Genomic DNA, 27,684 nt, shown 5'->3' with positions numbered 1-27,684 from the left:
GCACCTCTTACCACGGTAATTATTTGGGACAGAAATGGAGGGGTAATGGGGTGGAGGTTAGCCATGATCCCTTGACCCCATTTCATTGTGGTGGAACGGGCTTGTGGTGGGCCTTGAAGGGGCCTGGCTGTTTTTTGGGAGCACTGAAACCTCTCACTCTGGCCTGCCTTTGACTGAGACCTGCCTGTGTGAAAGTTTTAACCTTTTTTTCACTTCTGCGTTTGTAAAAAAAATAATTAAGATGGAAGTGAGTGGATGAGAAATAGTTTAGTGTTTCAGAATTCTTTGAGGAGTGAATCGGTGTCGTGTCCAATAAGACAACATCAATGTCACGCTGCCCCTGATGAACTTAAAAAAATAACTGAAAGTCTGTTCTGTTCTGTTCCGTTGTCAGTATCCCCACTTCCTGAAGAGAGACGCAAACAAACTACAGATAATGTTACAGAGGAGGAAGAGGTATAAAAACCGGACCATTTTGGGCTACAAGACGCTGGCGGTGGGAGCGATCGATATGGCTGAGGTAAGCTTTTACTGCCCGATATTACCAATAACCAAACCCCCCATTGTTCCCTTTCTCAGTCTGAGGACAGCCTGCCTTCGTGCATTGTCACTTCTCTCACCATTTCTGTGCCCATTTTCTCCCCTTCTCCTTGTGAAGGCATTGAAACCTTTGCCTCCGGTACCTCATCCAAGTGGATGTTATTAATGCGAGCCTAGACTGAAAGTCAGCAGGCTAGTCAACACCAGAGAGCAGAGGGGACCCGAGCAGACTTCCCCCTCGCTAATCCAGGAGTGCTGAGGCCAGTTGTTCCTTTCCACTGACTTGGCTGCTATCAGCTAACCCAACCCAGGCCAACAATCAAAGCAGGAAGCTTCTTAGCCGTACAGGGCAACGGGATGCTGCCTTTATAATTGGGCTATCAGGTGCTATATATTCTTAAACAGGAACAGCATTGTGCATAGAAGTATTTAACTCACTAAACCACACCCAGGCTGCAGTGATGGTTAAGAAAAAAAATTCTCATATTTCAGGAGTAAGGTCACATCTGGAGAATTGTGGGCTGCTGGAGACTCACAGGCCTGGATTCTCATCTGAATTACTGCTCGTTTTGGGGCCAGGATCAGGAAAATGCACCCTTAAAGGCTACTGCCTCAAATCCGCAATTAATAATCGTACCTGAATTCTCCTCTCAAAAAACAGCCAGTCCCCTTCAAGGCCCACCACAAGCTCGTTCCGCCACAATGAAATGGGGTCAAGGGATCATGGCTAACCTCCACCCCATTACCCCTCCATTTCTGCCCCAAATAATTACCGTGGTAAGAGGTGCTGCAAGGTATTCCTGAGGTGGATACCACACTGTAGATATAGGAGTAGGAGGAGGCCATTCAGCCCCTTGGGCCTGTTCCGCCATTCAATCAGATCATGGCTGATCTGTACCTCAACTCCATTTACCCGCCTTTGTTCCATATCCCTTGATACCCTTACCTAACAAAAATCTATCGATTTCAGTCTTGAAAGCTTCAGTTGACCCCCAGCATCCACAGCCTTTTGAGGAGATAGTTCCAGATTTAGAATCATAGAATCTTACAGCACAGAAGGAGGCCATTTCACCCACCGTGCCTGCGCCAGCTCTTTGAAAGAGCAGTGCAATGTAGTCCCACACCCCGGCTTGTTCCCCATAACCCTGCAAATTAGTCTTCTTCAAGTCCAATTGCCTTTTGAAAGTTCCTATGGTATCTGCTTCCACCGCCCTTTCAGGTAGTGCGTTCCAGATCATAACAACCCTCTGTGTGAAAAAAAATTCTCCTCTTTTCCCCTCTAGTTCTTTTGCCAATTATTTTAAATCTATGACCTCTGGTTACTGAGCCACTTGCCAGAGGAAACAATTTCTCCCTATTTGCTTTATCAAAACCCCTCATAATTTTGAATATCTCTATTAGGCCTCCCTTTAACCTTCTCTGCTCGAAGGAGAACAATCCCAGCTTATCCAATCCCTCCACAAAACTGAAGTACCTCATCCCTGGCATCATCCTGGTAAATCTCCTCTGCACCCCCTCGAAGGCCGTGACATCCTTCCTAAATTGTGGTGCCCAGAATTGTACACAATACTCCAGCTGAGGCCTAACCAGTGATTTGTAAAGGTTTAGCATGATTTCCTTGCTTTTGTATTTAGTGCCCCTATTTACAAAGCCAAGTATCCCATACGCTTTCTTATCGGCCTTATCAACTTGCCCTGCAACCTTCAAAGATTTGTGAATATTCACCCCCAGGTCCCTCTGCTCTTGCTCCCCCCTCAGAATAGTTCCATTTAGATTAAACTGCCTCTCCATGTTGTTCCTCCCAATGTGCATCACCTCACACTTATCCGCATTAAATTGCATCTGCCACGTGTCTGCCCATTTCATCAGTCTGTCTATGCCCTCCTGAAGTCTGCTACTGTCCTCACTATTTATGCAAAGTTTTGTATCATCTGCAAACTTTGAAATTGTACCCCCTATACCCAAGTCCAGGTCAATTATATTGTAACAAGAAAAGCAATGGTCCTAATACCGATCCCTGGGGGGCCCCACTGCAAACTTCTCTCCAGTCAGAAAATCATCTGTTCATCACTACTATCTGCCTCCAATCCCATAGCCAATTACGTACCCAAGTTACCCCCGTCCCTTTAATCCCATGTGCTTCTATTTTCCGAATAAGTCTGTTGTATGGTACTTTATCAAATGCCTTTTGAAAATCCATAGAAACAACATCTACTGCACTACCTTCATCAAAGAACTCAATCAGGTTAGTCAGACACGATTTGCCTTTATCAAATCCGTCTGTCTATCCCTTATTAACCCATGCTTCTACAAGTGAGAATTAATGTTGTCCTTGACAGTGGTCTCTAATAGTTTTCCCACCACTGACGTTAAACTGACTAGTCTGGGGTTACCAGGTTTATCCCTCCCATTTTTTGAATAGGGATGTAACATTTACAATCCTCCAGTCCTCTGGCACCCCTCCCATATCCATGGAAGATTTAAGGATTGTGGTCAGAGCTTCTGCTATCTCCACCCTCGCTTCCCTCAGCAACCAAGGATGCATCCCATCCGGACCAGGTGACTTGTTAACTTTGAGTGATGCCAACCTGTTTAGCACCTCCTTTCTATCTATTTTGATCCTATCCAATATCTCTACTCCCACACTCTACTTCATCCTCTTCTTTTGTGAAGACAGATACAAAGTCCTCATTCAGTACCTCGGTCATGCCCTCTGTCTCCACAAGAAGATTTCCTTTTTTATTCATAATCGGCCCCACCGTTCCTTTAACTATCCTTTTACTTTTTATATGTTTATAAAATAATTTTAAGTTCCCTTTTATGTTACCCGCTAATCTTTTCTCATACTCTCTCTTTGCCCTTCTTATATCCTTTTTCAATTTCCCCCTTGCACTCTCTGTATTCTGCTTGGCTTTCTACTGTATTCTGTACCTAACTTTTGTCATAAACCTTTTTCTTTTTTTTTTAATTCGTTCATGGGATGTGGGCATCGCTGGCGAGGCCGGCATTTATTGCCCATCCCTAATTGCCCTTGAGAAGGTGGTGGTGAGCCGCCTCCTTGAACCGCTGCAGTCCGTGTGCTGAAGGTTCTCCCACAGTGCTGTTAGGAAGGGAGTTCCAGGATTTTGACCCAGCGACGATGAAGGAACAGCGATATATTTCCAAGTCGGGATGGTGTGTGACTTGGAGGGGAACGTGCAGGTTGTTCCCATGTGCCTGCTGCTCTTGTCCTTCTAGGTGGTAGAGGTCGCGGGTTTGGGAGGTGCTGTCGAAGAAGCCTTGGCGAGTTGCTGCAGTGCATCCTGTGGATGGTACACACTGCAGCCACTGTGCGCCGGTGGTGAAGGGAGTGAATGTTTAGGGTGGTGGATGGGGTGCCAATCAAGCGGGCTGCTTTGTCCTGGATGGTGTCGAGCTTCTTGAGTGTTGTTGGAGCTGCACTCATCCAGGCAAGTGGAGAGTATTCCATCACACTCCTGACTTGTGCCTTGTAGATGGTGGAACGGCTTTGGGGAGTCAGGGGGTGAGTCACTCGCCGCAGAATACCCAGCCTCTGACCTCTATTTCCTTTGCGATCCAGGGGGCTGTAGCTTTGGATGCCCCATCTTTCCTGCTAATGGGAATATGCTTGGCTTGTGCCAGAACTACCTCCGGCTTGAAGGCCTATCATTGCTCATTTACTATTTTCCCGGCCAGTCTTTGTTTCCAGTCCACCTGTGCTGGATCCCTTCTCATATCACTGAAATTGTCTATCTTCCAGTTGGGCATTTTCACCTTTGATTTTCTTTGTCCCTTCCCATAATTACTTTAAACCTCATTATATTATGATCGCTATTACCCAGATGTTCTCCCACTGAAACACACTCCACTTGCCCTCCTTCATTCCCCAGAACTAGATCCAGCACGGCTTCCTTCCTCGTTGGGCTAGAAACACACTGATTAAGAAAGTTCTCCTGTACACATTTCAGGAATTCTTCCCCCTCCTTGCCCTTTACACTTTTTTTCCCAGCCTATATTAGGGTAATTGAAGTCTGCTCTATTATTTTTATATTAATCTTGAAATTTGCCCCCAGATTTGCTCCTCTATCTCCTTCTCACTATTTGGGGGTCTATAGTAAACACCCAGCAATGTAACAGCTCCTTTTCTGTTCCTTAACTCTAATCAAATAGATTCAGTCTTTGAACCCCACTAGTATATCGTCCCTCTGTAGAACTGTAACATTATCCTTGATCAATACTGCCACCCCCCCTCCTTTCTTTTTTCGTTCCCTATCCCTCCCGAGTACATTGTAGCCAGGAATATTTTGCTCCCATTCCTGCCCATGTTTAAGCCAGGTCTCCGTTATAGCCACTATATCATAACCCCAGGTGGCAACTTGTGCCTGCAGCTCATCAACCTTATTTGTAACACTCCTCGCATTAACACACTTGCATTCCAACACCATACTAGTCTGCTTTGCTTTATTCCTCCATATAATTCCTGCCCTTTCTACACCGTTATATATTCCGTTGCTGTCTATCCGTTCTAGTTTTCTATGCACCTTGTCTCTCCTCTCTGTTGTTTCGCCCTGGTTCCCCTCTCCCTGCCAAATTAGTTTAAACCCTCCCCCACAGCACTAATTAACCTCCCCACGAGGACATTGGTCCCAGCCCTGTTCAGGTGCAACCCTTCCGGCTTGTACAGGTCCCTCTTGCGCCAGAACTGGTCCCAATGCCCCAGGAATCTGAAGTCTTCACTCCTGCACCACTTCTCCAACCACGTATTTATCTGCACAATTTTCCTGTTTCTGAACTCACTCGCATGTGGCACTGAGAGTAATCCAGAAATTACTACCTTTGAGATCCTATCCTGAAACTGCCTGTAGGACCTCAACCCTTTTCCTACCTATGTCATTGGTTCCAACATGGACCACGACTCCTGGCTGTTCCCCTTCCCCTCGCAGAATATCCTGCACCCGTTCAGTGATATCCTTCATCAGGGAGGCAACACACCTTTTGGGATTTAAGTCTGCGGTTGCAGAAACTCATGTGTATCCCCCTGACTATCAATTCCGCCATAACAACTGCATTTCTACACTTTCTTTAGCCCCCCCCCCCCCCCCCCGTGCAGCCGAATGTCCCACGGTGCCGTGGATTTGCTTCTGACTGCACTCCCCGCGGTGTCATCACCCTCACTGGTATTCAACACAGCATACCGGTTTGTGAGTGCCCCACTCCCAGGGCACTGCCTGCCTGTTCCTCCAAGTCTGCTTGGTGGCTACCCACTCCTGCTCCTCCTGAACTCATTACCCCTTGTGTGAAAAAGTGCTTCCTCATTTCCCTCCGAAATGACTTAGCTCTAATTTTAATGTTATGTCCCCTTGTTCTAGATTTCCCACTATACAATCATTAAAAAATTTATGGCACAGAAGGAGGCCATTTGGGTCACCGTGTCAATGAGCCACCCAGTCTAATCCCACTTTCCAGCACTTGGTCGGTAGTCTTGTAGGTTATGGCACTTCAGGTGCACATCCATAAATACAATGAGGGTTTCTGCCTGCTATCACCCTCTCAAGCAGTGAGTTCCAGACCCCACCACCCTCTGGGTGAAAATTTTTTTCCTCAGCTCCCCTCTAATCCTTCTAACAATCACTTTAAATCTATGCCCCCTGGTTATTGACCTCTCTGCTAAGGGAAATAGGTCCTTCCTATCCACTCTATCTGGGCCCCTCATAATTTTATACACCTCAATTAAATCACCCCTCAGCCTCCTCTGTTCCAAAGAAAATAACCCCAGCCTATCCAATCTTTCCTCATAGCTAAAATTCTCCAGTCCTGGCAGCGTCCTCGTAAATCTCCTCTGCACCCTCTCTAGAGCAATCACATCCTTCCTGTAATGTGGTGACCAGAACTGTGCGCAGTACTCTAGCTGTGGCCGAACCAGTGTTTTATACAGTTCTAGCATAACCTCCCTGCTCTTATACTCTATGCCTCGGCTAATAAAGGAAAGTATTCCGTGTGCCTTCTTAACCACTTTATCCACCTGTCCTGCTACCTTCAGGGGACCTACCAGAGGAAATAGTTTCTCTCTATCTACGCTATCAAATCCTTTAATCATTTTAAACACCTCAATTAGATCACCCCTTAATCTTCGATACTTGAGGGAATACAAGCCTTGTCTATGGAACCTGTCTTCATAATTTAATCCTTTTAGCCCCGGTATCATTCCGGTTGGCCGTTTTATGAGCTGCTACGGAAGATTGGTGTTCCTTTGACCGCAGACCGATATTTTTAGTACGTTGGGGATTGAGTTAGGACATTTGCTGCTAGTTTTATTCACCTTTGCTCAAAGTTCTGCATAGATTTCTCAATGAGAATTCCTTTGTTTTGATGTTATGATGAGAAGGCTGGGTTGGAGGCTCCAAGTGTCGGGCATCACCGAAGGTCTCTCTTCCCTGCACACAGACACTCACTCACCAGGGTTTACAGATCAGGAAAGTGTGACTTAACATCCCCACAGCATGAGTAGGAACAAGAAGTGAAACAGGAGAGCCAGCGGCCAGAGTAAGGAGAGCACAGAACGTTCATTAAATCATGGGTGATTGACAAAATAAAGTCATTTCACTGCTGCCTCTTCCCCCTCCCCTCAAACTCTCTCACAAAGTCCATCACTTTCCAAGACTTCTGCCAAGTTCTCCATAAAAGAGAAGTTTACATTTTTCCTGCCATCATCCAACTCCCAAAAGTTGAAAACAGGCACAGAAATGGAGATAACTCCGTGATCGAGCTGTCAATACCTTAAACAGCAACATTCATCAGGAAGTGCCAACAAAACCAACACTCCCAAACTACAACCACTTCTTAAGACTGTGACTCCTCCGACACTGAGACTAAAGCACAGAAACAGGCCAATCGGCCTGACTGGCCTATGCCTGCATTTATGCTCCACACGAGCATCCTCTGTGCTCCAGTCACTGTGGGGATTATTGAGGAGGATCTGTAATCTCTGGGATCAGTCACTGGGGATTATTGAGGAGGATCTGTAATCTCTGGGATCAGTCACTGTGGGGATTATTGAGGAGGATCTGTAATCTCTGGGATCAGTCACTGTGGATTATTGAGGAGGATCTGTAATCTGTGGGATCAGTCACTGTGGGGATTATTGAGGAGGATCTGTAATCTGTGGGATCAGTCACTGTGGGGATTATTGAGCAGGATCTGTAATCTGTGGGATCAGTCACTGGGGATTATTGAGGAGGATCTGTAATCTGTGGGATCAGTCACTGTGGGGATTATTGAGGAGGATCTGTAATCTGTGGGATCAGTCACTGTGGGGATTATTGAGGAGGATCTGTAATCTGTGGGATCAGTCACTGTGGGGATTATTGAGGAGGATCTGTAATCTGTGGGATCAGTCACTGTGGGGATTATTGAGGAGGATCTGTAATCTCTGGGATCAGTCACTGTGGGGATTATTGAGGAGGATCTGTAATCTGTGGGATCAGTCACTGTGGGGATTATTGAGGAGGATCTGTAATCTCTGGGATCAGTCACTGTGGGGATTATTGAGGAGGATCTGTAATCTGTGGGATCAGTCACTGGGGATTATTGAGGAGGATCTGTAATCTGTGGGATCAGTCACTGGGGATTATTGAGGACGATCTGTAATCTCTGGGATCAGTCACTGGGGATTATTGAGGAGGATCTGTAATCTGTGGGATCAGTCACTGTGGGGATTATTGAGGAGGATCTGTAATCTGTGGGATCAGTCACTGTGGGGATTATTGAGCAGGATCTGTAATCTGTGGGATCAGTCACTGGGGATGATTGAGGAGGATCTGTAATCTCTGGGATCAGTCACTGTGGGGATTATTGAGGAGGATCTGTAATCTCTGGGATCAGTCACTGGGGATTATTGAGGAGGATCTGTAATCTGTGGGATCAGTCACTGTGGGGATTATTGAGGAGGATCTGTAATCTCTGGGATCAGTCACTGTGGGGATTATTGAGCAGGATCTGTAATCTGTGGGACCAGTCACTGGGGATTATTGAGGAGGATCTGTAATCTCTGGGATCAGTCACTGGGGATTATTGAGGAGGATCTGTAATCTCTGGGATCAGTCACTGGGGATTATTGAGGAGGATCTGTAATCTCTGGGATCAGTCACTGGGGATTATTGAGGAGGATCTGTAATCTCTGGGATCAGTCACTGTGGGGATTATTGAGGAGGATCTGTAATCTGTGGGATCAGTCACTGGGGATTATTGAGGAGGATCTGTAATCTGTGGGATCAGTCACTGTGGGGATTATTGAGGAGGATCTGTAATCTCTGGGATCAGTCACTGTGGGGATTATTGAGGAGGATCTGTAATCTCTGGGATCAGTCACTGTGGGGATTATTGAGGAAGATCTGTAATCTCTGGGATCAGTCACTGTGGGGATTATTGAGGAGGATCTGTAATCTGTGGGATCAGTCACTGTGGGGATTATTGAGGAAGATCTGTAATCTCTGGGATCAGTCACTGTGGGGATTATTGAGGAGGATCTGTAATCTCTGGGATCAGTCACTGTGGGGATTATTGAGGAGGATCTGTAATCTGTGGGATCAGTCACTGTGGGGATTATTGAGGAGGATCTGTAATCTGTGGGATCAGTCACTGTGGGGATTATTGAGGAGGATCTGTAATCTCTGGGATCAGTCACTGGGGATTATTGAGGAGGATCTGTAATCTGTGGGATCAGTCACTGGGGATTATTGAGGAGGATCTGTAATCTGTGGGATCAGTCACTGTGGGGATTATTGAGGAGGATCTGTAATCTCTGGGATCAGTCACTGTGGGGATTATTGAGGGGGATCTGTAATCTCTGGGATCAGTCACTGTGGGGATTATTGAGGAGGATCTGTAATCTGTGGGATCAGTCACTGTGGGGATTATTGAGGAGGATCTGTAATCTCTGGGATCAGTCACTGTGGGGATTATTGAGGAGGATCTGTAATCTCTGGGATCAGTCACTGTGGGGATTATTGAGGAGGATCTGTAATCTCTGGGATCAGTCACTGTGGGGATTATTGAGGAGGATCTGTAATCTGTGGGATCAGTCACTGGGGATTATTGAGGAGGATCTGTAATCTCTGGGATCAGTCACTGTGGGGATTATTGAGGAGGATCTGTAATCTGTGGGATCAGTCACTGTGGGGATTATTGAGGAAGATCTGTAATCTGTGGGATCAGTCACTGTGGGGATTATTGAGGAGGATCTGTAATCTCTGGGATCAGTCACTGGGGATTATTGAGGAGGATCTGTAATCTGTGGGATCTGTCACTGTGGGGATTATTGAGGAGGATCTGTAATCTGTGGGATCAGTCACTGTGGGGATTATTGAGGAGGATCTGTAATCTCTGGGATCAGTCACTGTGGGGATTATTGAGGAGGATCTGTAATCTCTGGGATCAGTCACTGTGGGGATTATTGAGGAGGATCTGTAATCTCTGGGATCAGTCACTGGGGATTATTGAGGAGGATCTGTAATCTGTGGGATCTGTCACTGTGGGGATTATTGAGGAGGATCTGTAATCTGTGGGATCAGTCACTGTGGGGATTATTGAGGAGGATCTGTAATCTCTGGGATCAGTCACTGGGGATTATTGAGGAGGATCTGTAATCTGTGGGATCAGTCACTGTGGGGATTATTGAGGAGGATCTGTAATCTCTGGGATCAGTCACTGTGGGGATTATTGAGGAGGATCTGTAATCTGTGGGATCAGTCACTGTGGGGATTATTGAGGAGGATCTGTAATCTGTGGGATCAGTCACTGTGGGGATTATTGAGGAAGATCTGTAATCTGTGGGATCAGTCACTGTGGGGATTATTGAGGAGGATCTGTAATCTCTGGGATCAGTCACTGGGGATTATTGAGGAGGATCTGTAATCTGTGGGATCTGTCACTGTGGGGATTATTGAGGAGGATCTGTAATCTGTGGGATCAGTCACTGTGGGGATTATTGAGGAGGATCTGTAATCTCTGGGATCAGTCACTGTGGGGATTATTGAGGAGGATCTGTAATCTCTGGGATCAGTCACTGTGGGGATTATTGAGGAGGATCTGTAATCTGTGGGATCAGTCACTGTGGGGATTATTGAGGAAGATCTGTAATCTGTGGGATCAGTCACTGTGGGGATTATTGAGGAGGATCTGTAATCTCTGGGATCAGTCACTGGGGATTATTGAGGAGGATCTGTAATCTGTGGGATCTGTCACTGTGGGGATTATTGAGGAGGATCTGTAATCTGTGGGATCAGTCACTGTGGGGATTATTGAGGAGGATCTGTAATCTCTGGGATCAGTCACTGGGGATTATTGAGGAGGATCTGTAATCTGTGGGATCAGTCACTGTGGGGATTATTGAGGAGGATCTGTAATCTCTGGGATCAGTCACTGTGGGGATTATTGAGGAGGATCTGTAATCTGTGGGATCAGTCACTGTGGGGATTATTGAGGAGGATCTGTAATCTGTGAGATCAGTCACCGTGGGGATTATTGAGGAGGATCTGTAATCTCTGGGATCAGTCACTGTGGGGATTATTGAGGAGGATCTGTAATCTCTGGGATCAGTCACTGGGGATTATTGAGGAGGATCTGTAATCTCTGGGATCAGTCACTGTGGGGATTATTGAGGAGGATCTGTAATCTCTGGGATCAGTCACTGGGGATTATTGAGGAGGATCTGTAATCTCTGGGATCAGTCACTGTGGGGATTATTGAGGAGGATCTGTAATCTCTGGGATCAGTCACTGGGGATTATTGAGGAGGATCTGTAATCTCTGGGATCAGTCACTGGGGATTATTGAGGAGGATCTGTAATCTGTGGGATCAGTCACTGTGGGGATTATTGAGGAGGATCTGTAATCTGTGCGATCAGTCACTGTGGGGATTATTGAGGAGGATCTGTAATCTCTGGGATCAGTCACTGGGGATTATTGAGGAGGATCTGTAATCTCTGGGATCAGTCACTGTGGGGAATATTGAGGAGGATCTGTAATCTGTGGGATCAGTCACTGTGGGGATTATTGAGGAGGATCTGTAATCTGTGGGATCAGTCACTGGGGATTATTGAGGAGGATCTGTAATCTCTGGGATCAGTCACTGTGGGGATTATTGAGGAGGATCTGTAATCTCTGGGATCAGTCACTGTGGGAATTATTGAGGAGGATCTGTAATCTCTGGAATCAGTCACTGTGGTGATTATTGAGGAGGATCTGTAATCTGTGGGATCAGTCACTGTGGGGATTATTGAGGAGGATCTGTAATCTGTGGGATCAGTCACTGTGGGGATTATTGAGGAGGATCTGTAATCTGTGGGATCAGTCACTGTGGGGATTATTGAGGAGGATCTGTAATCTGTGGGATCAGTCACTGTGGGGATTATTGAGGAGGATCTGTAATCTCTGGGATCAGTCACTGTGGGGATTATTGAGGAGGATCTGTAATCTGTGGGATCAGTCACTGTGGGGATTATTGAGGAGGATCTGTAATCTGTGGGATCAGTCACTGGGGATTATTGAGGAGGATCTGTAATCTGTGGGATCAGTCACTGTGGGGATTATTGAGGAGGATCTGTAATCTGTGGGATCAGTCACTGGGGATTATTGAGGAGGATCTGTAATCTCTGGGATCAGTCACTGTGGGGATTATTGAGGAGGATCTGTAATCTGTGGGATCAGTCACTGTGGGGATTATTGAGGAGGATCTGTAATCTCTGGGATCAGTCACTGTGGGGATTATTGAGGAGGATCTGTAATCTCTGGGATCAGTCACTGGGGATTATTGAGGAGGATCTGTAATCTCTGGGATCAGTCACTGTGGGGATTATTGAGCAGGATCTGTAATCTGTGGGATCAGTCACTGGGGATTATTGAGGAGGATCTGTAATCTCTGGGATCAGTCACTGGGGATTATTGAGGAGGATCTTTAATCTGTGGGATCAGTCACTGGGGATTATTGAGGAGGATCTGTAATCTGTGGGATCAGTCACTGTGGGGATTATTGAGGAGGATCTGTAATCTCTGGGATCAGTCACTGTGGGGATTATTGAGGAGGATCTGTAATCTGTGGGATCAGTCACTGGGGATTATTGAGGAGGATCTGTAATCTGTGGGATCAGTCACTGTGGGGATTATTGAGGAGGATCTGTAATCTGTGGGATCAGTCACTGTGGGGATTATTGAGGAGGATCTGTAATCTCTGGGATCAGTCACTGTGGGGATTATTGAGGAGGATCTGTAATCTCTGGGATCAGTCACTGTGGGGATTATTGAGGAGGATCTGTAATCTCTGGGATCAGTCACTGTGGGGATTATTGAGCAGGATCTGTAATCTCTGGAATCAGTCACTGGGGATTATTGAGGCGGATCTGTAATCTCTGGGATCAGTCACTGTGGGGATTATTGGGAGGGGCGTTTTTTCACACAGTGTATGATATTTTCTATCCTGTTTAACTGGTGCGGTGTCGAGCTTCCGATCACTGAAAAGGCACAATGAGTGAGTCGTTGCTGCTGATTTCCTTTTTCCTTTCTTCCCAGGTGATGCAACATCCCACTGATGGAGGACAGGTACTTGGCCTTCACTCCAACATGAAGGATGTGTCAGTGCGGGTCGCTGAGATCAGCATCTATTCTCTCTCCAGCCAGCCAATCGATCATGAGGATGGGAATGTCCAAGCAGGGCCCAAGACAAAAGCATCAGGTAGACCGATTGATCATGTTAGGTCGGTCAGGTTTGGTAATGATGAAAGTTCCTTTCTCCAGGCTCGATAAACCGCAGTTTGTGGAACGCAGCGGCTTCGGAGACATAACCCCTTCTGTTGGGCAGTATAACAATCTGACTTGCACCAAAGAACTTCAATCGGCCCTGTATAGATACATAGGGAGTAATACACCCGTAATTACACAGGGAGTAATACACCCGTAATCACACAGGGAGTAATACACCCCGTAATTACACAGGGAGCAATACACCCGTAATTACACAGGGAGTAATACACCCGTAATTACACAGGGAGTAATACACCCGTAATTACACAGGGCGTAATGCACCCGTAATTACACAGGGAGTAATACACCCGTAATTACACAGGGCGTAATACACCCGTAATTACACAGGGAGTAATACACCCGTAATTACACAGGGAGTAATACACCCCGTAATTACACAGGGAGTAATACACCCGTAATCACACAGGGAGTAATACACCCGTAATCACACAGGGAGTAATACACCCGTAATCACACAGGGAGTAATACACCCGTAATTACACAGGGAGTAATATACCTGTAATTACACAGGGCGTAATACACCCGTAATTACACAGGGAGTAATACACCCGTAATTACACAGGGAGTAATACACCCCGTAATCACACAGGGAGTAATACACCCGTAATTACACAGGGAGTAATACACCCGTAATTACACAGGGAGTAATACACCCCGTAATTACACAGGGAGTAATACACCCGTAATCACACAGGGAGTAATACACCCGTAATCACACAGGGAGTAATACACCCGTAATCACACAGGGAGTAATACACCCGTAATTACACAGGGAGTAATATACCTGTAATTACACAGGGCGTAATACACCCGTAATTACACAGGGAGTAATACACCCGTAATTACACAGGGAGTAATACACCCCGTAATCACACAGGGAGTAATACACCCGTAATTACACAGGGAGTAATACACCCATAATTACACAGGGCGTAATACACCCGTAATTACACAGGGCGTAATACACCCGTAATTACACAGGGAGTAATACACCCGTAATTACACAGGGAGTAATACACCCGTAATCACACAGGGAGTAATACACCCGTAATTACACAGGGAGTAATTCACCCCGTAATTACACAGGGAGTAATACACCCGTATTTACACAGGGAGTAATTCACCCCGCACTTACACAGGGAGTAATTCACCCCGCACTTATACAGGGAGTAATTCACCCTGCACTTTCACAGGGAGTAATTCACCCTGCACTTACACAGGGAGTAATTCACCCTGCACTTTCACAGGGAGTAATTCACCCCGCACTTACACAGGGAGTAATTCACCCTGCACTTACACAGGGAGTAATTCACACTGCACTTCCACAGGGAGTAATTCACCCAGCACTTACACAGGGAGTAATTCACTCTGCACTTTCACAGGGAGTAATTCACCCCGCACTTACACAGGGAGTAATTCACCCCGTACTTTCACAGGGAGTAATTCACCCAGCACTTACACAGGGAGTAATTCACCCTGCACTTTCACAGGGAGTAATTCACCCCGCACTTACACAGGGAGTAATTCACCCCGCACTTACACAGGGAGTAATTCACCCCGTACTTTCACAGGGAGTAATTCACCCTGCACTTACACAGGGAGTAATTCACCCTGCACTTTCACAGGGAGTAATTCACCCCGCACTTACACAGGGAGTAATTCACCCCGTACTTTCACAGGGAGTAATTCACCCTGCACTTACACAGGGAGTAATTCACCCTGCACTTTCACAGGGAGTAATTCACCCTGCACTTACACAGGGAGTAATTCACCCTGCACTTTCACAGGGAGTAATTCACCCTGCACTTTCACAGGGAGTAATTCACCCCGCACTTACACAGGGAGTAATTCACCCCGCACTTACACAGGGAGTAATTCACCCCGTACTTTCACAGGGAGTAATTCACCCTGCACTTACACAGGGAGTAATTCACCCTGCACTTTCACAGGGAGTAATTCACCCCGCACTTACACAGGGAGTAATTCACCCCGTACTTTCACAGGGAGTAATTCACCCCGTACTTTCACAGGGAGTAATTCACCCTGCACTTACACAGGGAGTAATTCACCCTGCACTTTCACAGGGAGTAATTCACCCTGCACTTACCCAGGTAGTAATTCACCCTGCACTTACACAGGGAGTAATTCACCCTGCACTTTCACAGGGAGTAATTCACCCCGTACTTTCACAGGGAGTAATTCACCCTGCACTTTCACAGGGAGTAATTCACCCCGCACTTTCACAGGGAGTAATTCACCCCGTACTTTCACAGGGAGTAATTCACCCTGCACTTTCACAGGGAGTAATTCACCCCGTACTTTCACAGGGAGTAATTCACCCTGCACTTTCACAGGGAGTAATTCACCCCGCACTTTCACAGGGAGTAATTCACCCCGTACTTTCACAGGGAGTAATTCACCCTGCACTTTCACAGGGAGTAATTCACCCCGCACTTTCACAGGGAGTAATTCACCCCGCACTTACACAGGGAGTAATTCACCCTGCACTTTCACAGGGAGTAATTCACCCTGCACTTTCACAGGGAGTAATTCACCCCGCACTTACACAGGGAGTAATTCACCCTGCACTTACACAGGGAGTAATTCACACTGCACTTCCACAGGGAGTAATTCACCCAGCACTTACACAGGGAGTAATTCACTCTGCACTTTCACAGGGAGTAATTCACCCCGCACTTACACAGGGAGTAATTCACCCCGCACTTACACAGGGAGTAATTCACCCCGCACTTACACAGGGAGTAATTCACCCTGCACTTACACAGGGAGCAATTCACCCTGCACTTACACAGGGAGTAATTCACACTGCACTTTCACAGGGAGTAATTCACCCTGCACTTTCACAGGGAGTAATTCACCCTGCACTTACACAGGGAGTAATTCACCCCGCACTTTCACAGGCAGTAATTCACCCTGCACTTACACAGGGAGTAATTCACCCCGCACTTACACAGGGAGTAATTCACCCCGCACTTACACAGGGAGTAATTCACCCCGCACTTACACAGGGAGTAATTCACCCAGCACTTACACAGGGAGTAATTCACCCTGCACTTACACAGGGAGTAATTCACCCCGCACTTACACAGGGAGTAATTCACCCTGCACTTTCACAGGGAGGAATTCACCCCGTACTTTCACAGGGAGTAATTCACCCCGTACTTTCACAGGGAGTAATTCACCCTGCACTTTCACAGGGAGTAATTCACCCCGCACTTACACAGGGAGTAATTCACCCCGCACTTACACAGGGAGTAATTCACCCTGCACTTACACAGGGAGTAATTCACCCTGCACTTTCACAGGGAGTAATTCACCCTGCACTTTCACAGGGAGTAATTCACCCCGCACTTACACAGGGAGTAATTCACCCCGCACTTACACAGGGAGTAATTCACCCCGTACTTTCACAGGGAGTAATTCACCCTGCACTTACACAGGGAGTAATTCACCCCGTACTTTCACAGGGAGTAATTCACCCTGCACTTACACAGGGAGTAATTCACCCTGCACTTTCACAGGGAGTAATTCACCCCGCACTTTCACAGGGAGTAATTCACCCTGCACTTACACAGGGAGTAATTCACCCTGCACTTCCACAGGGAGTAATTCACCCCGCACTTTCACAGGGAGTAATTCACACTGCACTTACACAGGGAGTAATTCACCCTGCACTTTCACAGGGAGTAATTCACCCTGCACTTTCACAGGGAGTAATTCACCCTGCACTTACACAGGGAGTAATTCACCCCGCACTTACACAGGGAGTAATTCACCCTGCACTTTCACATGGAGTAATTCACCCTGCACTTTCACAGGGAGTAATTCACCCCGCACTTTCACAGGGAGTAATTCACCCCGTACTTTCACAGGGAGTAATTCACCCTGCACTTACACAGGGAGTAATTCACCCTGCACTTTCACAGGGAGTAATTCACCCCGCACTTACACAGGGAGTAATTCACCCTGCACTTTCACAGGGAGTAATTCACCCCGTACTTTCACAGGGAGTAATTCACCCCGTACTTTCACAGGGAGTAATTCACCCTGCACTTTCACAGGGAGTAATTCACCCCGCACTTACACAGGGAGTAATTCACCCCGCACTTACACAGGGAGTAATTCACCCTGCACTTACACAGGGAGTAATTCACCCTGCACTTTCACAGGGAGTAATTCACCCTGCACTTTCACAGGGAGTAATTCACCCCGCACTTACACAGGGAGTAATTCACCCCGCACTTGCACAGGGAGTAATTCACCCCGTACTTTCACAGGGAGTAATTCACCCTGCACTTACACAGGGAGTAATTCACCCCGTACTTTCACAGGGAGTAATTCACCCTGCACTTACACAGGGAGTAATTCACCCTGCACTTTCACAGGGAGTAATTCACCCCGCACTTTCACAGGGAGTAATTCACCCTGCACTTACACAGGGAGTAATTCACCCTGCACTTCCACAGGGAGTAATTCACCCCGCACTTACACAGGGAGTAATTCACACTGCACTTACACAGGGAGTAATTCACCCTGCACTTTCACAGGGAGTAATTCACCCTGCACTTTCACAGGGAGTAATTCACCCTGCACTTACACAGGGAGTAATTCACCCCGCACTAACACAGGGAGTAATTCACCCTGCACTTTCACATGGAGTAATTCACCCTGCACTTTCACAGGGAGTAATTCACCCCGCACTTTCACAGGGAGTAATTCACCCCGTACTTTCACAGGGAGTAATTCACCCTGCACTTACACAGGGAGTAATTCACCCTGCACTTACACAGGGAGTAATTCACCCTGCACTTTCACAGGGAGTAATTCACCCTGCACTTTCACAGGGAGTAATTCACCCCGTACTTTCACAGGGAGTAATTCACCCCGTACTTTCACAGGGAGTAATTCACCCTGCACTTTCACAGGGAGTAATTCACCCCGCACTTACACAGGGAGTAATTCACCCTGCACTTACACAGGGAGAAATTCACCCTGCACTTTCACAGGGAGTAATTCACCCTGCACTTTCACAGGGAGTAATTCACCCCGCACTTACACAGGGAGTAATTCACCCTGCACTTACACAGGGAGTAATTCACCCCGCACTTTCACAGGGAGTAATTCACCCTGCACTTACACAGGGAGTAATTCACCCTGCACTTACACAGGGAGTAATTCACCCAGCACTTACACAGGGAGTAATTCACCCTGCACTTACACAGGGAGTAATTCACCCCGCACTTACACAGGGAGTAATTCACCCTGCACTTTCACAGGGAGTAATTCACCCCGTACTTTCACAGGGAGTAATTCACCCCGTACTTTCACAGGGAGTAATTCACCCTGCACTTTCACAGGGAGTAATTCACCCCGCACTTACACAGGGAGTAATTCACCCCGCACTTACACAGGGAGTAATTCACCCTGCACTTACACAGGGAGTAATTCACCCTGCACTTTCACAGGGAGTAATTCACCCTGCACTTTCACAGGGAGTAATTCACCCCGCACTTACACAGGGAGTAATTCACCCCGCACTTACACAGGGAGTAATTCACCCCGTACTTTCACAGGGAGTAATTCACCCTGCACTTACACAGGGAGTAATTCACCCTGCACTTTCACAGGGAGTAATTCACCCCGCACTTGCACAGGGAGTAATTCACCCCGTACTTTCACAGGGAGTAATTCACCCTGCACTTACACAGGGAGTAATTCACCCTGCACTTTCACAGGGAGTAATTCACCCTGCATTGACACAGGGAGTAATTCACCCTGCACTTACACAGGGAGTAATTCACCCCGCACTTTCACAGGGAGTAATTCACCCTGCACTTACACAGGGAGTAATTCACCCTGCAGTTTCACAGGGAGTAATTCACCCCGTACTTTCACAGGGAGTAATTCACCCTGCACTTACACAGGGAGTAATTCACCCTGCACTTACACAGGGAGTAATTCACCCCGCACTTTCACAGGGAGTAATTCACCCTGCACTTTCACAGGGAGTAATTCACCCTGCACTTACACAGGGAGTAATTCACCCTGCACTTTCACAGGGAGTAATTCACCCCGTACTTTCACAGGGAGTAATTCACCCTGCACTTACACAGGGAGTAATTCACCCTGCACTTTCACAGGGAGTAATTCACCCCGTACTTTCACAGGGAGTAATTCACCCCGTACTTTCACAGGGAGTAATTCACCCTGCACTTACACAGGGAGTAATTCACCCTGCACTTTCACAGGGAGTAATTCACCCCGTACTTTCACAGGGAGTAATTCACCCCGCACTTACACAGGGAGTAATTCACCCCGTACTTTCACAGGGAGTAATTCACCCCGCACTTACACAGGGAGTAATTCACCCTGCACTTACACAGGGAGTAATTCACCCTGCACTTTCACAGGGAGTAATTCACCCTGCACTTACACAGGGAGTAATTCACCCTGCACTTTCACAGGGAGTAATTCACCCTGCATTTACACAGGGAGTAATTCACCCCGTACTTTCACAGGGAGTAATTCACCCTGCACTTACACAGGGAGTAATTCACCCCGCACTTTCACAGGGAGTAATTCACCCTGCACTTACACAGGGAGTAATTCACCCTGCACTTTCACAGGGAGTAATTCACCCCGTACTTTCACAGGGAGTAATTCACCCCGTACTTTCACAGGGAGTAATTCACCCCGCACTTTCACAGGGAGTAATTCACCCCGCACTTACACAGGGAGTAATTCACCCCGCACTTACACAGGGAGTAATTCACCCCGCACTGACACAGGGAGTAATTCACCCTGCACTTACACAGGGAGTAATTCACCCTGCACTTACACAGGGAGTAATTCACCCTGCACTTTCACAGGGAGTAATTCACCCCGTACTTTCACAGGGAGTAATTCACCCCGTACTTTCACAGGGAGTAATTCACCCTGCACTTTCACAGGGAGTAATTCACCCTGCACTTACACAGGGAGTAATTCACCCCGCACTTACACAGGGAGTAATTCACCCCGTACTTTCACAGGGAGTAATTCACCCCGTACTTTCACAGGGAGTAATTCACCCCGTACTTTCACAGGGAGTAATTCACCCCGCACTTTCACAGGGAGTAATTCACCCCGTACTTTCACAGGGAGTAATTCACCCTGTACTTTCACAGGGAGTAATTCACCCCGCACTTTCACAGGGAGTAATTCACCCTGCACTTACACAGGGAGTAATTCACCCTGCACTTTCACAGGGAGTAATTCACCCCGTACTTTCACAGGGAGTAATTCACCCTGCACTTTCACAGGGAGTAATTCACCCCGCACTTACACAGGGAGTAATTCACCCTGCACTTACACAGGGAGTAATTCACCCTGCACTTTCACAGGGAGTAATTCACCCCGCACTTACACAGGGAGTAATTCACCCCGCACTTACTCAGGGAGGAATTCACCCTGCACTTACACAGGGAGTAATTCACCCTGCACTTTCACAGGGAGTAATTCACCCCGCACTTTCACAGGGAGTAATTCACCCCGTACTTTCACAGGGAGTAATTCACCCTGCACTGACACAGGGAGTAATTCACCCTGCACTTTCACAGGGAGTAATTCACCCTGCACTTTCACAGGGAGTAATTCACCCCGTACTTTCACAGGGAGTAATTCACCCCGTACTTTCACAGGGAGTAATTCACCCTGCACTTTCACAGGGAGTAATTCACCCCGCACTTACACAGGGAGTAATTCACCCTGCACTTACACAGGGAGAAATTCACCCTGCACTTTCACAGGGAGTAATTCACCCTGCACTTTCACAGGGAGTAATTCACCCCGCACTTACACAGGGAGTAATTCACCCTGCACTTACACAGGGAGTAATTCACCCCGCACTTTCACAGGGAGTAATTCACCCTGCACTTACACAGGGAGTAATTCACCCTGCACTTACACAGGGAGTAATTCACCCAGCACTTACACAGGGAGTAATTCACCCTGCACTTACACAGGGAGTAATTCACCCCGCACTTACACAGGGAGTAATTCACCCTGCACTTTCACAGGGAGTAATTCACCCCGTACTTTCACAGGGAGTAATTCACCCCGTACTTTCACAGGGAGTAATTCACCCTGCACTTTCACAGGGAGTAATTCACCCCGCACTTACACAGGGAGTAATTCACCCCGCACTTACACAGGGAGTAATTCACCCTGCACTTACACAGGGAGTAATTCACCCTGCACTTTCACAGGGAGTAATTCACCCTGCACTTTCACAGGGAGTAATTCACCCCGCACTTACACAGGGAGTAATTCACCCCGCACTTACACAGGGAGTAATTCACCCCGTACTTTCACAGGGAGTAATTCACCCTGCACTTACACAGGGAGTAATTCACCCTGCACTTTCACAGGGAGTAATTCACCCCGCACTTACACAGGGAGTAATTCACCCCGTACTTTCACAGGGAGTAATTCACCCTGCACTTACACAGGGAGTAATTCACCCTGCACTTTCACAGGGAGTAATTCACCCTGCACTTTCACAGGGAGTAATTCACCCCGCACTTACACAGGGAGTAATTCACCCTGCACTTACACAGGGAGTAATTCACCCTGCACTTTCACAGGGAGTAATTCACCCTGCATTTACACAGGGAGTAATTCACCCCGTACTTTCACAGGGAGTAATTCACCCTGCACTTACACAGGGAGTAATTCACCCCGCACTTTCACAGGGAGTAATTCACCCTGCACTTACACAGGGAGTAATTCACCCTGCACTTTCACAGGGAGTAATTCACCCCGTACTTTCACAGGGAGTAATTCACCCCGTACTTTCACAGGGAGTAATTCACCCCGCACTTTCACAGGGAGTAATTCACCCCGCACTTACACAGGGAGTAATTCACCCCGCACTGACACAGGGAGTAATTCACCCCGCACTTACACAGGGAGTAATTCACCCTGCACTTACACAGGGAGTAATTCACCCTGCACTTACACAGGGAGTAATTCACCCTGCACTTTCACAGGGAGTAATTCACCCCGTACTTTCACAGGGAGTAATTCACCCCGTACTTTCACAGGGAGTAATTCACCCTGCACTTTCACAGGGAGTAATTCACCCTGCACTTACACAGGGAGTAATTCACCCCGCACTTACACAGGGAGTAATTCACCCCGTACTTTCACAGGGAGTAATTCACCCCGTACTTTCACAGGGAGTAATTCACCCCGTACTTTCACAGGGAGTAATTCACCCCGCACTTTCACAGGGAGTAATTCACCCCATACTTTCACAGGGAGTAATTCACCCTGTACTTTCACAGGGAGTAATTCACCCCGCACTTTCACAGGGAGTAATTCACCCCGTACTTTCACAGGGAGTAATTCACCCCGTACTTTCACAGGGAGTAATTCACCCTGCACTTTCACAGGGAGTAATTCACCCCGCACTTACACAGGGAGTAATTCACCCTGCACTTACACAGGGAGTAATTCACCCTGCACTTTCACAGGGAGTAATTCACCCTGCACTTTCACAGGGAGTAATTCACCCCGCACTTACACAGGGAGTAATTCACCCCGCACTTACTCAGGGAGTAATTCACCCTGCACTTACACAGGGAGTAATTCACCCTGCACTTTCACAGGGAGTAATTCACCCCACACCTTCACAGGGAGTAATTCACCCTGCACTTACACAGGGAGTAATTCACCCTGCACTTACACAGGGAGTAATTCACCCCGTACTTTCACAGGGAGTAATTCACCCTGCACTTACACAGGGAGTAATTCACCCTGCACTTACACAGGGAGTAATTCACCCTGCACTTACACAGGGAGTAATTCACCCTGCACTTTCACAGGGAGTAATTCACCCCGTACTTTCACAGGGAGTAATTCACCCTGCACTTTCACAGGGAGTAATTCACCCCGCACTTACACAGGGAGTAATTCACCCCGCACTTACACAGGGAGTAATTCACCCTGCACTTACACAGGGAGTAATTCACCCCGCACTTACACAGGGAGTAATTCACCCTGCACTTACACAGGGAGTAATTCACCCTGCACTTTCACAGGGAGTAATTCACCCTGTACTTTCACAGGGAGTAATTCACCCTGCATTTACACAGGGAGTAATTCACCCCGTACTTTCACAGGGAGTAATTCACCCTGCACTTACACAGGGAGTAATTCACCCTGCACTTTCACAGGGAGTAATTCACCCTGCACTTACCCAGGTAGTAATTCACCCTGCACTTACACAGGGAGTAATTCACCCTGCACTTTCACAGGGAGTAATTCACCCCGTACTTTCACAGGGAGTAATTCACCCTGCACTTTCACAGGGAGTAATTCACCCCGCACTTTCACAGGGAGTAATTCACCCCGTACTTTCACAGGGAGTAATTCACCCTGCACTTTCACAGGGAGTAATTCACCCCGTACTTTCACAGGGAGTAATTCACCCTGCACTTTCACAGGGAGTAATTCACCCCGCACTTTCACAGGGAGTAATTCACCCCGTACTTTCACAGGGAGTAATTCACCCTGCACTTTCACAGGGAGTAATTCACCCCGCACTTACACAGGGAGTAATTCACCCCGCACTTACACAGGGAGTAATTCACCCTGCACTTACACAGGGAGTAATTCACCCTGCACTTTCACAGGGAGTAATTCACCCTGCACTTTCACAGGGAGTAATTTACCCCGCACTTACACAGGGAGTAATTCACCCCGCACTTACACAGGGAGTAATTCACCCCGTACTTTCACAGGGAGTAATTCACCCTGCACTTACACAGGGAGTAATTCACCCTGCACTTTCACAGGGAGTAATTCACCCCGTACTTTCACAGGGAGTAATTCACCCTGCACTTACACAGGGAGTAATTCACCCTGCACTTACACAGGGAGTAATTCACCCCGCACTTACACAGGGAGTAATTCACCCTGCACTTACACAGGGAGTAATTCACCCCGCACTTTCACAGGGAGTAATTCACCCTGCACTTACACAGGGAGTAATTCACCCCGCACTTACACAGGGAGTAATTCACCCCGCACTTACACAGGGAGTAATTCACCCTGCACTTACACAGGGAGTAATTCACCCCGCACTTACACAGGGAGTAATTCACCCCGCACTTTCACAGGGAGTAATTCACCCTGCACTTACACAGGGAGTAATTCACCCCGCACTTACACAGGGAGTAATTCACCCTGCACTTTCACAGGGAGTAATTCACCCTGCACTTACACAGGGAGTAATTCACCCCGCACTTACACAGGGAGTAATTCACCCCGCACTTACACAGGGAGTAATTCACCCTGCACTTACACAGGGAGTAATTCACCCTGCACTTTCACAGGGAGTAATTCACCCTGTACTTTCACAGGGAGTAATTCACCCAGCACTTACACAGGGAGTAATTCACCCTGCACTTTCACAGGGAGTAATTCACCCTGCATTTACACAGGGAGTAATTCACCCCGTACTTTCACAGGGAGTAATTCACCCTGCACTTACACAGGGAGTAATTCACCCTGCACTTTCACAGGGAGTAATTCACCCTGCACTTACCCAGGTAGTAATTCACCCTGCACTTACACAGGGAGTAATTCACCCTGCACTTTCACAGGGAGTAATTCACCCCGTACTTTCACAGGGAGTAATTCACCCTGCACTTTCACAGGGAGTAATTCACCCCGCACTTTCACAGGGAGTAATTCACCCCGTACTTTCACAGGGAGTAATTCACCCTGCACTTTCACAGGGAGTAATTCACCCCGTACTTTCACAGGGAGTAATTCACCCTGCACTTTCACAGGGAGTAATTCACCCCGCACTTTCACAGGGAGTAATTCACCCCGTACTTTCACAGGGAGTAATTCACCCTGCACTTTCACAGGGAGTAATTCACCCCGCACTTTCACAGGGAGTAATTCACCCCGCACTTACACAGGGAGTAATTCACCCTGCACTTTCACAGGGAGTAATTCACCCTGCACTTTCACAGGGAGTAATTCACCCCGCACTTACACAGGGAGTAATTCACCCTGCACTTACACAGGGAGTAATTCACACTGCACTTCCACAGGGAGTAATTCACCCAGCACTTACACAGGGAGTAATTCACTCTGCACTTTCACAGGGAGTAATTCACCCCGCACTTACACAGGGAGTAATTCACCCCGCACTTACACAGGGAGTAATTCACCCCGCACTTACACAGGGAGTAATTCACCCTGCACTTACACAGGGAGCAATTCACCCTGCACTTACACAGGGAGTAATTCACACTGCACTTTCACAGGGAGTAATTCACCCTGCACTTTCACAGGGAGTAATTCACCCTGCACTTACACAGGGAGTAATTCACCCCGCACTTCCACAGGGAGTAATTCACCCTGCACTTACACAGGGAGTAATTCACCACGCACTTACACAGGGAGTAATTCACCCCGCACTTACACAGGGAGTAATTCACCCCGCACTTACACAGGGAGTAATTCACCCAGCACTTACACAGGGAGTAATTCACCCTGCACTTACACAGGGAGTAATTCACCCTGCACTTTCACAGGGAGTAATTCACCCTGCACTTTCACAGGGAGTAATTCACCCCGTACTTTCACAGGGAGTAATTCACCCCGTACTTTCACAGGGAGTAATTCACCCTGCACTTACACAGGGAGTAATTCACCCTGCACTTTCACAGGGAGTAATTCACCCCGCACTTACACAGGGAGTAATTCACCCTGCACTTACACAGGGAGAAATTCACCCTGCACTTTCACAGGGAGTAATTCACCCTGCACTTTCACAGGGAGTAATTCACCCCGCACTTACACAGGGAGTAATTCACCCTGCACTTACACAGGGAGTAATTCACCCCGCACTTTCACAGGGAGTAATTCACCCTGCACTTACACAGGGAGTAATTCACCCTGCACTTACACAGGGAGTAATTCACCCAGCACTTACACAGGGAGTAATTCACCCTGCACTTACACAGGGAGTAATTCACCCCGCACTTACACAGGGAGTAATTCACCCTGCACTTTCACAGGGAGTAATTCACCCCGTACTTTCACAGGGAGTAATTCACCCCGTACTTTCACAGGGAGTAATTCACCCCGTACTTTCACAGGGAGTAATTCACCCCGTACTTTCACAGGGATTAATTCACCCTGCACTTTCACAGGGAGTAATTCACCCCGCACTTACACAGGGAGTAATTCACCCCGCACTTACACAGGGAGTAATTCACCCAGCACTTACACAGGGAGTAATTCACCCTGCACTTACACAGGGAGTAATTCACCCCGCACTTACACAGGGAGTAATTCACCCCGCACTTTCACAGGGAGTAATTCACCCCGTACTTTCACAGGGAGTAATTCACCCCGTACTTTCACAGGGATTAATTCACCCTGCACTTTCACAGGGAGTAATTTACCCCGCACTTACACAGGGAGTAATTCACCCCGCACTTACACAGGGAGTAATTCACCCCGTACTTTCACAGGGAGTAATTCACCCTGCACTTACACAGGGAGTAATTCACCCTGCACTTTCACAGGGAGTAATTCACCCCGTACTTTCACAGGGAGTAATTCACCCTGCACTTACACAGGGAGTAATTCACCCTGCACTTACACAGGGAGTAATTCACCCCGCACTTACACAGGGAGTAATTCACCCTGCACTTACACAGGGAGTAATTCACCCCGCACTTTCACAGGGAGTAATTCACCCTGCACTTACACAGGGAGTAATTCACCCCGCACTTACACAGGGAGTAATTCACCCCGCACTTACACAGGGAGTAATTCACCCTGCACTTACACAGGGAGTAATTCACCCCGCACTTACACAGGGAGTAATTCACCCCGCACTTTCACAGGGAGTAATTCACCCTGCACTTACACAGGGAGTAATTCACCCCGCACTTACACAGGGAGTAATTCACCCTGCACTTTCACAGGGAGTAATTCACCCTGCACTTACACAGGGAGTAATTCACCCCGCACTTACACAGGGAGTAATTCACCCTGCACTTACACAGGGAGTAATTCACCCTGCACTTTCACAGGGAGTAATTCACCCTGTACTTTCACAGGGAGTAATTCACCCAGCACTTACACAGGGAGTAATTCACCCTGCACTTTCACAGGGAGTAATTCACCCTGCATTTACACAGGGAGTAATTCACCCCGTACTTTCACAGGGAGTAATTCACCCTGCACTTACACAGGGAGTAATTCACCCTGCACTTTCACAGGGAGTAATTCACCC

The 27,684-nt window shown here is 47.6% G+C and overlaps 1 protein-coding gene across 1 annotated transcript in view; it reads left to right on the top strand.

Moving 5' to 3' along the window:
- The window catches only part of si:ch211-126j24.1 (phosphofurin acidic cluster sorting protein 2), a gene marked incomplete at its 3' end in the record, with an annotated part of 536,875 nt that overhangs the window by 277,727 nt on the left and 231,464 nt on the right, over nt 1–27,684 (top strand). Inside the window, exons 4-5 of the mRNA XM_067977559.1 lie at nt 395–520; nt 13,104–13,266. Coding sequence (XP_067833660.1) covers nt 395–520; nt 13,104–13,266 — 289 coding nt within the window. The remainder of the gene's footprint in view (nt 1–394; nt 521–13,103; nt 13,267–27,684) is intronic.

Source organism: Heptranchias perlo, unplaced genomic scaffold (assembly GCF_035084215.1).
Source record: "Heptranchias perlo isolate sHepPer1 unplaced genomic scaffold, sHepPer1.hap1 HAP1_SCAFFOLD_160, whole genome shotgun sequence".
Taxonomy (NCBI): domain Eukaryota; kingdom Metazoa; phylum Chordata; class Chondrichthyes; order Hexanchiformes; family Hexanchidae; genus Heptranchias; species Heptranchias perlo.
The sequence above is the reverse complement of the archived record's forward strand: the minus strand, read 5'-3'. Positions and strand labels throughout refer to the sequence as shown.